At 55.6% G+C, this 15,950-nt stretch overlaps 1 protein-coding gene across 2 annotated transcripts; it reads left to right on the top strand.

Annotated features, from left to right (window-relative positions):
* The first annotated feature begins 402 nt into the window (after nt 1-402).
* Nucleotides 403-14,581, top strand: SLC35F6 (solute carrier family 35 member F6). 2 transcript variants are annotated; one of them, XM_081254271.1, is made up of 7 exons: nt 4,708-4,846; nt 5,085-6,211; nt 9,590-9,662; nt 10,559-10,730; nt 10,976-11,188; nt 11,918-12,028; nt 13,347-14,581. In XM_081254271.1, the coding sequence occupies exons 2-7, from the start codon at nt 6,036-6,038 to the stop codon at nt 13,814-13,816; spliced, it is 1,215 nt and encodes a 404-aa protein (XP_081110397.1). In that variant the 5' UTR covers nt 4,708-4,846; nt 5,085-6,035; the 3' UTR covers nt 13,817-14,581. The 2 variants fall into 2 exon arrangements, with proteins under 2 accessions (XP_081110398.1, XP_081110397.1); XM_081254272.1 differs by lacking the exons at nt 4,708-4,846; nt 5,085-6,211 and adding an exon at nt 403-584.
* The last annotated feature ends 1,369 nt before the right edge of the window (nt 14,582-15,950 follow it).

The following is a 15,950-nucleotide window of genomic DNA, read 5'->3' as shown; positions in this document are numbered from 1 at the left end:
GATTCTTATGCCACTTTTCTGTAAGATGTGAGCAACACCGCGGGTTGGGATCTCTAGGGACATGTCTCAGGCCTCCTGGGAGTTCCCTGGGTATCCAGTAGAGAGGAGATTCCCACGCTGGACGTTTCTAGTCCGTGGTTTGCCTCTGACATTGTTCAGCTCAATCTCTCTAAAGGGTTTACAGAACGCTCTAATATCCACGATGCATTCTCACTTCATCATCCCATCAGCCCCTTTTGCAGATGGGGAGACCTGGGCCCGTGACTTGACACTGTCACTCTGTGAGGACCAGCGCCCCCAACTCCGGCTCTGGAGAGCGCAGACGCCCGGCCCCCGCGCCCTCCCTGGGGGCGGAGTGAGCAGGCGCGGGGCGGGGCCTTTCAGGTCATATGACTCCCGGCCCGGAAGTACTCGCGCCCCAGACCCCGGGGTGACCAGGTTGGGGGCTACCATTTACAGCGAGCGCGGAGGTCGCGTTCCTGTTTCGCGCTCCCAGCATCCGCCGCCATGGCCTGGACCAAGTACCAGGTGTTCCTGACCGGGCTCATGCTCGTCACCGGCTCCATCAACACGCTGTCGGCAAAGTGAGTCCGGGCCTGGCCGGGAGGGGAGGGGACTCCGCGCCCTCCCTTCGCGGCTCTCCTTTCCTGGCTTCACCAGCCAGCTCAGTTGCTCTGATCCGTTCATGCGGTTTATGGACCACCCAAGGGGTACGAGGCCCAGGGAAATGCGGGGCAGGGCCGTGTCCCCGGCTGGAGGATCCGAGCCCCGGCTTTGATTCGCTGTGTGCTTGATCTCAGCGAGTCACTTTCTAACTCAGCGCCTCAGTTTCCTCATCTTTAAATGGGAGGGAGTTTCTCTCCCCTGCCCCTTCCAAGCTGGCATCAGGGTCCCCGCCCTCCAGGAGCTGTGGGCCAGGGAGGGCTACCATAAACATCATGCGGACCGAGTGACCAGTGAGCGTGGCGGTCTGCGATGACAGAGAAGAGGGTGCACCATGGGCCCCTCTTGGAGGAAGGGTTACAGCTGGGCCTCGAAGCTTTGGTAGGATTTCTACATGTGGTGGGGACATCGAGGCAGGAACAGCAAGGCCAAATCCAAGTGGATTGTAACTAGCACCAAATACCCAGGCTGGATTTTATCCCATAATCAAAGAGGGGCTTTTGAGATGGGGAGTGACATGTTAAAAGTGATACGATGAACCTGGTGGTCAAGGTGAAAAGTAGTTGGCTGCAGGGAAGACCACTCCAAGGCTGCTGCATAGCAGATACGGGCAACTGGGAGGAGGCAGTGAGGTGGGAAGGGAAGGGTCAGGTGGGAGAGACCAGGTGCAGAGTGAAGCCACAGGGCCTGACCCACAGGATCCAATAATCACTCCTGGGCTTCTGCCTGGGGGAACAGAAGTGGCATTAACCCAGGCAGGGTGGGCAGGGGGGCAGTTCAGCTCTGATGTAAGAGGGTGTGGTGCTCGTGGGACGGTGAGGACAGTCCTCAGGAGGTTGGGGATTGAGGACCTGGGGCTGTCATGAGGCTAAGGGACCGAGCACAGCCTCCTCTCTGTAACAAGCGGGAAGCCCGGGAAGCAGCCCCTTCTCTTGGCGGCCCTTCGTCCCTTTCTCTGCTCCCACCTCGGGGCGGGGCCCTCCTGCCCCTCTGCCCACCATCTAAGAGCCCCAGTACCCAGAGCCTGCCCTTTCTCTGAACCAATTCCAAGGTGCACGTGGAGGACAGTAGACAGTAACCCTCTCCCAGTCAGACCTCCCTTCCACCTGAGCCGTGCCAGGCTCCAGAGCAAAGGGGAGTCACCCCAGTCACCCTCTGGGCTGCGCTCCAGGCCCCCTAAGGGTGGTGGGGATAGTCGTATCTTATTCGTTTTGGGGGGTGTTTCTTCCCAGCGTACTCCATCAGTGATGTGAGAAATGCCCCAGAAGAGAGGTCTGGGAGAGAAGTATCCTGTTCGATTCATCAGGCATGTATAAGGTCCTTACAGTGTGTGACGCACTGCCTAGACCTAGGGAAGGAGACAGAAGTGACCGAGAGAAGGCCCCAGGCTTTGAGATGCTTAGAATCTGCAGCAGAGGAGACAGATGTGTACATGCTTGGCAATCACAGTGTCCTCCCTTCTCCACAGGAGGTGGACCTCTGGGTGAGGCCCACCTGTCTCTCTGGTTGGGCTCTGGCCGGCTGTGTCTGTGTCTTGTGCTGGGCTCCTGGGCCCTGAGGCCTCCTGAAGGGTACTCCCTTTGCTGAGCCCTTAGCTATAAAGGAAACTCAACCTGAGGGCTCCCATCTCAGGATCTGACCGCAGCAGAACAAGTCATCTGTCCATCCGTCCCACAAGCCAAGGCCTCAGTCTGGTGCTTATAGGGTGGCTGTGGTCTGCCAGGGCCGCTGTCCACAAGGAGAGCTGAATTACCTACTGAGGTAAACTGTGCTGACTCAGCTCCTTCCGTAAAAAGCTCCAGCCCTGTCAGGTAAGAAGCCAGGGGATCCTCAGCCCCAGGACGCCTTGCCCTTGGAGGCTGCCTGAGAGGCCAGAAAGAGGTTCCCAGGTGGGGTCCCAACCTTTGGTCCTGTCCCCTGCCCTGTGGCCTGATGTGGGGCCTCTTAGGAGCTTCCCTACCTGTGATGGGCCCCAGTATTGGACCCTAAACAGTGTCCTAAGACCAGACTGTGAGAAGGACGCTCTCAGAGAAAGAACGTGGGAGAGAGGCTGTGTACATCCTGACAGAGATGATTGATTTGAAATCACACGCTGACCTGCAGTTTCTAGCAGGGACAGACAGACGAGAATGTGACCACAGCAAGCGCTAACCAGCTAATACACAGAGAGCTCCACGGGCCACGTCCTGCCCTGGCCGCCTTTCATGAGTTAAGTTAATGAATTCTCATAACCACCCTATGAGGTAGATAAATTCCTTGTCCCTGGATAAGGAAACTGAGGTTCTGGAAAGAGGGGCTTGCTTACCCAAGTTCAACTCAGCTATTAAGTGGCAAAGTTTATATTTGAGCCTAAGTGGTCTGGCTCTAGAATCCATGCTCTTAACCTCCACTATGGATGAGGCTGGGGACTTCTCTAGTCATTCTTAGGGGCATTTAAAGTTGTTAGAAACACAGAAATGATCCATTCTCATCCCCACAGTTCACAGTCAAGGTCCCAAGAAAAGTTTCGTGTGTGTGTGTGTGACTAAGTTTTGCCTTGGCAGCTGCCCCTCCCCCCACCCATAGGTTCCAAAAGTGGGCACGGGATAATTGCTTCAGAGGGGTTCAGGCCAGCTGGAGAAAGCCTTAAATCAGCAGGGCAGTGTAGCAGTGAAAAGAGCATGAGGCTTGGAAGCTATGGGATTAGATGAGTCACTGGGCGTCTCCAAGCCTCAGTTTCATCTATAAAATGGGCATGATAATCCCTGCCCCACCTTCTTCCCAGACTCCTTGTAAGATCTACGGAGGAGAGTTATCTAATACTTAAGAGGGAGGGGGGTGTCTAGAACCTAGGTCTCAGGATTTTGGTCCAGTGCTGGTCTTCTACAGCTACAGTACCCAAAACTCCCTCTTCCTTGGGGGTTTCCTCTTACATCTCCCCAGGCAAGAACAGACAAGCATGTGCCCATGGAAGTTGTAATCCTATAAGTGGCATCTCCTCTCCCTGCCATCGGGGTGCCTTCCCTCTGGGACTGGGTGACAAGCATCTGAAGCCTCCATCCCAGAGGTCACTCAGGATTCAGGGTTAGAGTCTCTAGTAGCCTCTTGCAGTTTCTTGGCCTGTAAAATGAGCATAATGTTTCCCTCCCCGGCTTCTTGGGAGGACTGAAGACAGTGGATGAGGAAGTGGGCGTGAGCACGTGCTGCTCCTGTGCTGGGACCACAGGTCAGCTGTCTGCTGCAGGAGGTCACTGCCCACTCAGCAGGATTGGGTGTGCTGCAGGGAGCCGGCCTGGCCAGGCTGGGCTGGGCTGGAGCTGGGGATCACCTACCCCCAGGAGGGAAAGTCACCGATCAGGCTGGCCCTGTAGCCTCGTCCCTGGGTGTTGGCAGAAGGTCCCTCCCTTCTCCTTTCTGTGGCTGCTTTCTCCCCCTCACCAGGCTTCTGCTGATGCACTTCCTGGGGACCAAACATTTGCCCTCCCCTGGCACCGCGTAGGGCTGTCTGCCTGAATCAGTGCACGTTTCGGAGCCCCACCCTCCTGAATCCAGCTGGGGTTCTGCATGTAAAGAGCCAGGGTCAAGTAGACGCTCACTCAGGAAGGCTCACATCCCCTCCTAAACTTCTGAAGGCTGTGAAGCCCACCCAGCCACGAAAGGGCCATGGGGGTCATTTCTCCAACAGTCAGGCCCACTGGGTCTGGGGAGCCTGCAGGAAGGTGGCAGGAGGCCTGCGATCACTGGGCCTCTTTTAGGGGAGGACTCACTGTCCTTCCTGCACCAGCTCTAACTTTTGCCTTGACAGCTGCCCCTCCCCCCACCCATAGGTTCCAAAAGTGGGCACGGGATAATTGCTTCAGAGGGGTTCAGGCCAGCTGGAGAAAGCCTTAAATCAGCAGGGCAGTGTAGCAGTGAAAAGAGCATGAGGCTTGGAAGCTATGGGATTAGATGAGTCACTGGGCGTCTCCAAGCCTCAGTTTCATCTATAAAATGGGCATGATAATCCCTGCCCCACCTTCTTCCCAGACTCCTTGTAAGATCTACTGAGGAGAGTTATCTAATACTTAAGAGAGGGGGGGCTGTCATCATTTATCACCACGTGAGCCAGGGCCACCTGCTATGACACCCCAGAGAGTGGAGAAGCCCTGGGGCCCTTCTGAAGATCCCAAGCCAGAGAAAGAAGCTGACTCACTGGGCTTAAGAGGCCCAGGATGAGGGGCCTCCCTGGTGGCGCAGTGGTTGAGAGTCCGCCTGCGGATGCAGGGGATACGGGTTCGTGCCCCGGTCTGGGAGGATCCCATGTGCCGCGGAGCGGCTGGGCCCGTGGGCCGTGGCCGCTGGGCCTGCGCGTCCGGAGCCTGTGCTCCGCAGCGGGGGAGGCCACGACAGTGAGAGGCCCGCATACCGCAAAAAAAAAAAAAAAAAAAAAAAAAAAAAAAGAGGCCCAGGATGAGAGTGGAAATGGCACAGATTCTGTGGCGAATATGGATACACAGCTAATCGGTCCGAGGCAGCCACATTAACCACTTCCTCAGCTTCTGACTGCCACCCCTGGTCCCACACAGACGCGTACACCTCTCGGAACGCTGAGCTTTGAGTTTACTGAGCAAGGCCACGCCAGAATGACTCACCCCTAGTAAGGGTAGCCCACCCGGAGCCCTCCAAGGCCCAGGGAACTCTAAAGGAAGCCCTCCTCTGCCAGTGGAGGGCACTTCCTCATGTGGCCTCAGCCTGAGCCTGGTGGGTCCCCAAGGCCTCCTGCCCTAGAGACCACAGCTTTCCCCAGGATATAGTGTCCAGAGAGAATGGAGGGCCCATCTGCAGGGCTGACCTTTTCCCCACCTCAGCCAGGAGGGTGGGAAGAATCTTGAGTAAGAAGGTGATGGGTGTTGAGGAAGGAGCACAGAACAGGGGCTGGTGCTCCTGGGTACTGGTGCTTCCCTGTGTCCCTCAAGCCCTGTCTGTCCCTGGGTTTCTCATCTCTCAAACAAGGAGCTTCCCGAGATGATGGCCGAGTTTGTTCTCCTCTTTCAGCACTTCGTGGCCCTCCAGGTGCCTCTGCGTCAGCCTGCAGGCTGGGTCCCAGAGGATGGATACTCTCCCCGGAAGCTTTCAGGCTGGTGCAGAGCTGGGGCCACACCCACCCAACGCAAGGGGAAGTGGCTCCTCTCAGCAGAGGAGAAAGAGGGGGAAGAGGGACAGCAAAGAACGTGTAGTGACCACCTGCCATATGCTAGGTCTTACATGTCTTAGTACTTTTGCCAGTTCTTCAGTGTTGGCATTATTATCCCCAACTTATAGGTGAGAAATCTATAACTCATCCAACCTGTGAGAGACAAAAGTCTGAGCTTTCCGTGTATCCTGCTGCCTTTTCTGAAAATAAGTTCAAGCTGATGGGTTTGGCCCTAGAGCCGCCCATTGTTAACTGTATGAGCCTGAACATGGCTCTCTCCACCCCAGGGTCTGAAGTCCCCATCTGTAAAATGAGGATCCTCCTTGTGAGGCCTAAACCACACAGCCCACATGAAGTGCCCAGCCTCCTCAGGGAGAAGTACAGGCCTGGTACAAAGTCAGTACACAGTGAATTGTACATTCATAAAAACATGTTAGTGAAGCGTTTTGCAAAGAGGTAAGTGCTATCCCACTGGGGAGTGATTGCTTTCACCCCCAGATGAACCGGGTCTGGCTTTTGGCTCTTGTTCTGTGCTACCTGGGGTCCTTCTGTGAGCCAGACCTTTCCCAGGGCCAAGATGAGAAGGCTGACTCTATCCCAAAGTGACTGCAGGCCTGAACTGCCTGGCCCCAAGAGTCTGGGCAGGGCAGGCAGCCTGTCCTGACACCCAAACCCTTGGGGTGTAAACCTGCCTCAGGCACTCAGATACAAAAAGATTGCATTTCCCCTGCTGGGAACCTGCCAGCCCCAGCCTGTTCAGGCAGACCCACCCCTTGGAGAAAGCAGACAGCGCAGGGGGAGGGGAGAAGGCTTAGCACCAGCCCTACAGCCTGCTCCCCGTGCAGGGCCCCTCCCTGGGGAAGGGCAGGCCCAGCTGGTCCCACCAGCAGGGGACACCTCGGACCCGATGGCAAATTAGCAGTCATGGATACATTGCCTTTGGACTGTAGTACCTGCCTATTTGTCTAGCGGTGTCTGGAAGTCCCACTCATTCAACAGCAACAAAAAAATGTTTGAACTTCTGTATAATAATGTGCCAGGAGCAGGGGATTGAAAGCTGTGGAAGTTGCTGAGCTCACAGCCTCTCAAGTGACAAGGACTATGGAACCAGAAAGTGATGGAGATACGAGTTGTCATGACTGTAAGGTGCACAGGCAGTAGCCCAGGGGGAGTTCCAGGAGGTGGCCCCACTGCTAGATCGGGGGGCCTTGAGCCTGCCAGTCTGTGCTCTGGATGTGGCCCCAGGATGGGGAAGGGGCTTCCATACCAGCCCTTGCCCTAGGCTTCTGGTTGACCATGAAGTTGGCAGGACTGCCCTTGTCCCTCCTGAAGGAGCCCTGGGAACTCTCTGTCTGACCTGCTTCCTCGCTCCAGGGCAGTTGTTTCTGCGCCCTTGGTAAAGCTTGACCTCTTGGCTCTCCTTCGCTTCTCTCTTTTGCTCAGCTGCCCCGCCCAGGCCCTCCCAGAGGGCTCTGTCTGTGAAACTGCCTGGAGAGCAGGCCAGGCAGGCTGGGCGAGCCATACAGGTGGTATGTGTCCCACACCCACATCCCATGTCCTGTCCTTCCCTGCCTGGGGATCCCAGAGTCGCAACCTACAGCAGATCGGGCAGAAATGAGACCCCAGAGAACAGGTGGTTTCTGTCCTTGATGGGGATTATCTTTGCCCCTTTGGTACTGGGTCTGGTTCCAGCCTGATCCCCTGACCCAGATTTCCTCTGCCTTCCCAACCAGGTATATCAGAACTTCTAGCTGCCCATCAGCTGTCCTTTGACCTCCACCATTCCCAAGCACCAGAAGCCCTCCTACCTTCCCTCCTCACATCTGTGGGAGTGGGTGGGGTCTCCTACCTTGAGATAAGTTTGCCATAGTCCTGTTTTGTTCACTTGCCCTGGGATAGGTTCAGATCTCTTTGTAGACGTGATCTCTCCCTCCAGGTCTGTGCTACCACCAGCGCTCAGCCCACCCTTCCCACCGCCTGCCCACTTGCCCCGGGCTGTGGGAAAGAGCTCCCTGTTCCCCTCCTCAGACTCAGGCACAGAGAAGCGCCGCCTGCACAGGATCTTTGTCAAACCCAGACCTGCACCGTTTGGCATGACCAGTGGCCCCTGCTTGGGGCACAGGAAGCAGAAGGCTTCCCTGCACTCTGGGAGCTGAGGCTTGTGCACAGAGGAGCCAGCAGACGGGCTGGGGACCACCACGTAGCTGCTCTTGACAAACATTGTAAGGAAAGACATTTAAGAAGAAGTCCTGGGGGCTTCCCTGGTGGCGCAGTGGTTGAGAGTCCGCCTGCCGATGCAGGGGACGCGGATTTGTGCCCCGGTCCGGGAAGATCCCACATGCCGCAGAGCGGCTGGGCCCGTGAGCCATGGCCGCTGAGCCTGTGCGTCCGGAGCCTGTGCTCCGCAACGGGAGAGGCCACAACAGTGAGAGGCCTGCGTACCGCAAAAAAAAAAAAAAAAAAAGTCCTGAGTCTTACACTTTAGGGACCGCCACCGCCTACAAGTGGGGTTGCTGCAGCCTGGGCAGGTCAGTGGCCCACCGCAAGCGGCCCTTGGTCTGCACTGACTTGAGTCAGCAGTGTGATGTGGCGCATGCAGTCCAAGCCAGGTCAACTAACCAGGGTGTCCGACACGTGGGAGGGGCTGCCCTGTTGCCCGACTCAGTCTGGGCCAGATCACATGCCCTTGGCTCTGGGTGGGCCTGGGCCCACCGGAGTGCTTCCAGAAGTCAGCAGCCAGGGGAGTGAAAGGTTAGCAAGGGATGGGGCTGCTTAACCAGGAGAAGATTCAGAAGGTGGGGAAGTCTCCACGTATATGAAGGGCTTTCAAATGAAAGAGAGATTAGATTCCCAGGGACATAACGAAGGCCAGCGAAAGTGAAATTCAGAGGCATAAGTTTTAGTGACAGATGTTGGTCAGTGCAAAATGGTTGGCGGTAGCTGCCCAGAGCGCTGTGCCGTGACGGACTCTGGGCTCGGCGGGGAGCATGCCATAATCAGTGAGGCCCATCTGCCGGGGTGCTGGCTGGCACCCACTCCGCAAGTGCCATGTACTTGCCACCTGCTTCCGAGCCAGTGCTAGAGAAAACCCTTCAGACCCTTCAGGTTATGGGAAGGTGACCGGGTGGTCTGTGTCAGGTGGCCATTTCCCAGGGCCCACGTGACCTTGTAGACCAGGGACTCTTGATATGGGTCCCTTTGATAGTCTGGTGAAGCCTAGAGTACTGTTTTAAAACGTGCAAATAAAAGACCCAGGATTACAGAAAAAGCTAATTGTATTGAAATAAAGTTATCAAGACATTAAGCCAGTTTGTGATATAGTAATGTACATGTGTGCATGCATTTCTTAACACATGAAAGAGTAAGCAGTGGGTCTAATTACTGTAATTTTGGAGCAGTGATGAGGGTAAATAATACTTCACAATATCTGCAGTGACTCGAATGTGATAATGAGAAGAGCTGTGATTTCCGTGTGTGACAAAGTCACAGGTACTGCAATACTACACTCATAAATGGAGGAAATGCTAAATTTCTGTTAGAGGTTCATGAAATTTCAGCTAAAGGGTCACAGGCCCCCGCGTTCTGTCTGCCATCCCAGGGGAAGACTCCTTGCCGTGGAGACTGGTCCCTTCGAGAGGGAGCCCCGCTCTGGGCCGAGTCCGCTAAGTCTGGTCTCTTGGTTTCAGGTGGTGTGAGCTCTCTGCAGGCCCCAGGACCAGGTGGGAGAGCCCGCTGCCACACTGCAGGGTTTGACCTTCTCTCTGTCTGCTGCAGGTGGGCGGACAACTTCGTGGCCCCAGGCTGCGGAGGGAGCCAGGAGCACAGCTTCCAGCATCCCTTCCTCCAGGTATCTGTGCCTGTCCTCGCCCATCTCCGTCTCCCAGGCCTCAGGTCAGGGGCCCCCACGAGGCCATGCTGTTGTTTCCTGACCTGGGTTTGGGGCGTCCTCCCTTGCTCTCAGGAGAGCCAGTTGCTTCTCTCTCTCCCTCCCAGAACAGAGGCCAGGGTGTGAGGTGTCCCTGGAAGGGGTCAGAAGGCACAGTCCCTGTAGGAAGCCTGCACAAGTCCTGGTGAGCGGTCATGCCCTGGACTCCTTGAGGCCAGCCCTCACCATGGCCAAGTCAGGACACATTTGGAAAAATCCAGCCCTGTCGTAAAACCTGCTCCCCAACCACGGGGAGCCCAGACCCCACTGGGGCAGGGCAGACACCATCAATGGAAGGTACCTTATTGCTAGACTGGGAAGCAGGAGACTTAAAGTTTAGTCCAGCTCTGCCAGCAACTTGCTTTGTGACCTTATATAAGTTCTCAAGCCTCTTGGGGCCTCAGTTTCTCCATCTGGAACATGACCAGGGATTGGTCTAGATTGGTGGGTTTTCAGATCAGGCTCTACATGGCCTTAGAGTTTCCATAGAGGTGTTTGAAGAGCTTAGGGGTAGACCTAGGAGGCAGGCTCTGGCCTCTCAGAGCAGTTCTGCTTTTGTCTGTTTTACATGTTGGGGTTATAGGTAAACTCTTGTGTGAAGAAAAGTTATGTTTAAAAAATTTTGTTACAGAGAATTCCCTGGCAGTCCGGTGGTTAGAACTCCATGCTTTCACTGCCGAGGGCACAGGTTTGATCCCTGGCTGGGGAACTAAGATCCCACAAGCCATGCAGCACGGCCAAAAAAAAAAAAAAAAAAAAAAACTCTTGTTATAGGTGGTCTCCCTTCCAGCTCTGAAGTCCTGTTTCTGTCCCTACAGGCAGTCGGCATGTTCCTGGGGGAGTTCTTCTGCCTGGCTGTCTTCTACCTACTCCGGTGCAGAGCTGCAGGGCACCCAGACACCAGCACGGATCCCCAGCAGCCCTTCAACCCCCTTCTATTCCTGCCCCCAGCCCTCTGCGACATGACCGGGACCAACATCATGTATGTGGGTGAGTAGCCAAGCCAGGCTGCCAAGGGCTCAGCGAAGCCTGTGGCCCAAGGGGGCTGCTGGGAAAGAGCCCCCAACTCATCTTCAGCTCCCCCCACCCTTCTCCCACCGACCTTTACACACACGCCCGCAACCAAGGTTTACTGAGTACTTACCACGTGCCAGCCCTGTCAGCCCTGAGGACACCTCAGTGAACAGACAAGCTGGGCCCTTAGGAGCTAATGTCATATGTCTCTCCTCTCCTAGCCCTGAACATGACCAGTGCTTCCAGCTTCCAGATGCTGCGGGGAGCAGTGATCATATTCACAGGCCTGTTTTCGGTGACCTTCCTGGGACGGAGGCTGGCACTGAGCCAGTGGCTGGGTATCTTCGCAACCATCGCAGGGCTGGTGGTCGTGGGCCTGGCTGACCTCCTGAACAAGCACGACAGTCAGCACAAGCTCAGCGAAGTGATCACAGGTGTGGCCGGGGTGGGCATCCCGGGGCTGCCCAGCACAGAGTCACTCGACAAAGCATTTTACAAGCTCTGCTGTACGCCAAGCCCTGGGGGAGGGCATGTGGGACACCAGCTGATGTGGACATGCACCTGCTCCCGAGGTGATGGGAACAGTGTAGGGAAGACCAGCAAGGGACAAGCATGAGGGAGAGGTGGGGGAGGAGGGGGAGGTCTGAGGAAGGAGAGGGCTAGTTCTGCGATCTACTTACAGCCACGCAGACTGCAGGATCCGGAGGAGGAAAGGAATTCATGCTGACTGAGCACTGAGCGAGCGCACAACCAGTGCTTCGCACTGTGCTCGTCGTCACTGCCGTCCTCACGGTCCCGGAAAGGAAGCACTGCAGCCCATTTTACAGTGAAGTGGCCACCCTGCTCACGCATGGCAGGATTAAACCAGAAATGTCCATCTCAGAGCCTGTCGCTTCTCAAAAGACCTGCTTACCCCAGTTGTGCAGCCCTCAGGCCCAGGCAGACCCCTGGACCTTCTGGAGCCTTACAGGCTGACAGTGCCTTCCCTGGTGGCCTGCCTCACCCCTCAGGGGCCAGGAGGTCAGGGGCGGGGGCTGTCGTGGCCGGACCTCGTGGACTGTACAGTGCCCTGTGGAGTCAGGGGCTGTAGGGGCTCTTAGGTTTCCGTGGGCTGAGATGTCTGCCTCAGCCTGGCCTCACCCTGGGCCCCTCCTTTCCCACAGGGGACCTGTTGATCATCATGGCCCAGATCGTCATCTCCATCCAGATGGTGCTGGAGGAGAAGTTTGTCTACAAGCACAACGTGCACCCACTGCGGGCAGTCGGCACTGAGGGTGTGTGTGAACACAGGCTGGCAGGAGGGCGCTGGGTGGGGCGCGCCCTGCGGGGCGGCACGTGGAGGGAAGGCAGTGAGGGCACCTGGCAAGGTGCTGGGGGCCTCTGGGAAGGGTGAGCCTCCCGCCCTCCTTCCTCGCTCCCTTCACCATGTTCATGTTGACAAATACCCTGACAGCTGCCATGCACTCAGCCAGGAGCTAAGGGAGGACAGGGACGAAGATGAATGAGACGCAAGCCCCGCTCTAGAGGAGCCGACCTGCAAGAAAGGAGCAGGCAGTGCGTTTTAGCTCGGACCGCTTTTACTCAAGTGACGCTTCACTTGCCAAGCATATCTGAGTGTCATGGCCCAGGGAAGGTGGCATTTGCCCTACAGATTTCAGGAAGCAAGAATGGACATGAGGGAACTCCAGGCAGAGTGGAGACATGGGGAGCTGGGTATGAGTTTGGAAACCAGTGAGGAATAGTTTGGGGGAGGTACAGGTTTGATGTAGGGGAAATGATCAGGAATTGAATATGTCAGGGTCATATCTTGGAGAGCCTTGGGACATCAGGCAAGTGGCTTTAGACTTTAAATGGCAGGCAGGGAAGAGCCACCAAAGGTTTTTGAGCAGGGAAGTAAGTCAAAATGATGCTTTAAAATTATGGAACTAGCAGGGCGGATTAGAGCAGTGCTACCAAAGTGTGACCTACGGGCTTGTCAGGGAGCTATTGGTGCCTGGTCCACCGTGAGCTGAGGGCTTACAGCAGAACGTTAACCACCTAAATCAACTATGTCATCAAGCATACTGATTGCTTCCACTCTCTTTTTTTTCCTAGCAAGACTTTCTGAGTGAAGCAGTGCCTTGATTTACATTCTGGCCCAGCTCCTTGTCGCACACCAACAGCGCTGAGTTAGCTCTGTTTTTCCACACTTGTGAGAGCAGTGTCGTGCTTGCAGCCAGCAACCCTTTCGTCAGTGAATAGAACTGAGTTTAAAAAGTGTCAGAGAGCATTGTACATTGTCAGGGTAGCTGTCGTTTTGTGAAAGTATGTGTACATGTCTGTGCACTGGTCACAATATAAAATGTATTTCCTATTCTTGTCCAGTCAGAAGACATGGATTCAAGTGGAGAAGGGGCCGTCAGAGGCCGTTCAGTAGGCCGTTGTAGTTCCTAGTGAGCAGAACGGCTCCAGGAGCTGGAAGGAAGGAGCTGGTGCGAGGGCGGCTCGGAGGGGTGGCTGGGAGGTCAGCGGAGCCCGGCTGGGTGGGCCGGGGCACGCTGCCGGGGCGGGGGGCCCAGCGGAGAGCGTGACGTGCTCCCTCCACTCCCGCAGGCCTCTTTGGCTTCGTGATCCTCTTCCTGCTGCTGGTGCCCATGTACTACATCCCCGCCGGTTCCTTCAGTGGAAACCCTCGCGGGACGCTGGAGGACGCACTGGACGCCTTCTGCCAGGTGGGCCGGCAGCCACTCATCGCACTGGCGCTGCTGGGCAACATCAGCAGCATCGCCTTCTTCAACTTTGCAGGCATCAGTGTCACCAAGGAACTGAGCGCCACCACCCGAATGGTTCTGGACAGCCTGCGTACCATTGTCATCTGGGCACTGAGCCTGACGCTGGGCTGGGAGGCCTTCCACCCGCTGCAGATCCTTGGCTTCCTCATCCTCCTGACGGGCACAGCCCTCTACAACGGGCTGCACTGCCTGCTACTGAGCCGCCTGTCCAGGGGCCGGCCCCCGGCAGAGGAGGGCGAGCGTGAGAGACTGCTGGGGGGCCCTCGGACTGCCATCAACGACGCCAGCTGAGCCTCCTGCTCTACTGCCACCTGGATGCTCCTTGTTCACCCTGAGGCTGAGGCCACGTGGCTGATGAACCTCAAGTGCCCTGCCCCCTCCCCACAGACCCCCTGCCCAGGGCCGCTGCGGCCACAGAAGATGACACAACACCCAGGTCCTCCTTTGTCGCCACCCCATTCAGGCCTGAGTGCAGTGCCCGACCCCCAGCAGGCTTCCCCAGCCCCTCCTGCAACACTCGAGCTACATCACGGAGTAGAATTGCAGGAACCAGCAGCCCTAGGGTTTCCTCCTAAATCATAAGCTAAGTGTGGTTCTCCCAAGAAGAGAGGTCACTGAGCAAATTCTGATAGAACTAAGCACCACAGTTTCTAAAACTTGTAAGATACTCTCTAAGCCCGTCTGGGAACCGGGGTTTCAGCCAGGGCCTTGCCGCAAACTCAGTGTGTGCTCCCCAGCCCTGACCTGGTCACTCTGGGCCTTGGCACCCTGCTCTGCAGAAGGTGTCCACGGTGTGGCTTCCATGCCTTCCGGCCCAACTGGGCCCATTCTGCAGGCCTGTGGTTTTGACCAACCTGGGGAAGGAGTGACAGCCCATTTATTTATTTATTTTTCCCAATTTTAAAACTTTTTATTCAAAGAAATATAATCCTTTAGCTTATCCATGGTTTTTAGTGTACAACCCATGTCACTCATAAAGAACTTTCTATTGATTGAAAGTCATATATATACTTGTTTTCATGTATAACTAAATTATGGTTTTAGATTTAATAACCATTAAGTCTAAAAGTATATTTGTCATGACTCCCATTACAGATGTTTCACGAAGGTATGAGGCAACCTCCTCGTGTCTCCTGAGTTTTGCCCACTCAGATGACAGCCCGTTTATTGAAGATGCCCCCTGCCCACGGCACTCCTCCCCACGCCTGCTCTGGCATCCTTGCTCACACCTTGAAGTCCTCCCCACCTGGGAGAAGTTACAGGGGGATTTCCAGGCAGCCCTTGGTAATAGCTTTTATGAACTCTTCACCTTCCATTTTAAAGATGAGGAAACTTGAGTCCCAGAGTTCTAAGTTGTTTGGCAAAAGGGCTCTCCTGCCATGGGCTCTGGCCGTGCTGCCACACGACCAGGCAGTCGGCTGGGTTGTAGAGCACGTCTGGGGTTCTGCCTCACCCCCAGCAACCCGACAGACACCATGGAGAACCCTCCAAGGTGATGGGTTTACCGGGAGTCTACCATTGAGAGTGATGCTGGTATCCCAGGCGTTATGTTCAGTGCTTAGCTTTCATTCTCTTGCATAACATCCTGCACAGGTGGATGCAGGTGAGAAAAGTGTGGCCCAGAGAAGGTCAAGTGACTTCCTCGTGGAGCCGGCATTTCAAGCTGGGTTTGCCTGATTCCAAACCTGTGGGCCCACTTACCATAAGAGTCTCAGAGATCTTTGGGGGTACTTCCTGTGGCTGGGAGAGAGGCATCCTGTGCTGTTATCCTCCCAGTAACCCCACCCTGAAGAGAGGGGACTGGCAGCAGGGACCCCAGGGGGCTGAGCGGCCCTTCATTCCAGTGGTCCTCACTCTGTGGCAGATCACTTTCCTGGGCAGCTCCATCGTGAAACAAATACCGAATGCCTTCCTTAAACTAGATCCTGGAAGAAGGGATCTCTGACAAGCAAAGCCCTCGGGCAGTGGGAATCCAGCAGGTTCTTACCGTCAGGAGAGAAAGGCCTCTCCATCCCACCAGCTCCGAGTCTCAGGGGGCCCTGAGCTCCTCTGGGCCGCGGTGTGTGTCACAGGAAGAAGGAAATGGAGATCGAGGGTGGTGGGTGCTATAGCTGCTTTGTCCAAAAAAACTGGGGCCTTACAGTGTTGTTTCAGGCTTTTTATTTTTAAAAAGAAGAGGGAAGTTGGCAGTATGGACTTTTTTCTTTGATAAGAGGGAAGGAGCACGAGGGTTAGGACATTTCTAGAGGTAACGTCTAGAACGTTGGATGGAAAAGCTGTAAAGTACCAAAGCATAGAAATCACGTGTGGATTTTAGCATTGAAGGGTTGGGGGGATTATAATGGGACTTCAGTGGTGAGAGGTGGCAGAGGATGGGGAGGGGACTTAGGGTCAGGCCTGCCACCCACTCAGGCAACTTGTTTTA

This window comes from Mesoplodon bidens (genome assembly GCF_964165515.1).
Source record: "Mesoplodon bidens genome assembly, chromosome: 14".
Classification (NCBI taxonomy): Eukaryota; Metazoa; Chordata; class Mammalia; order Artiodactyla; family Ziphiidae; genus Mesoplodon; species Mesoplodon bidens.
Note: the sequence above shows the minus strand (reverse complement) of the source record. Positions and strands in the feature narration are given on the sequence as shown.

Bases quoted from the DNA above. Each gene is read 5' to 3' on its own strand.
- SLC35F6 (XM_081254271.1), top strand. From the start codon at position 6,036: ATGGGTTTGGCCCTAGAGCCGCCCATTGTTAACTGTATGAGCCTGAAC. The intron at 6,212-9,589 runs GTCAGTACACAG...TGTCTGCTGCAG, and splicing joins AAGTACAGGCCTGGTACAAA to GTGGGCGGACAACTTCGTGG. The intron at 10,731-10,975 runs GTGAGTAGCCAA...CTCCTCTCCTAG, and splicing joins GACCAACATCATGTATGTGG to CCCTGAACATGACCAGTGCT.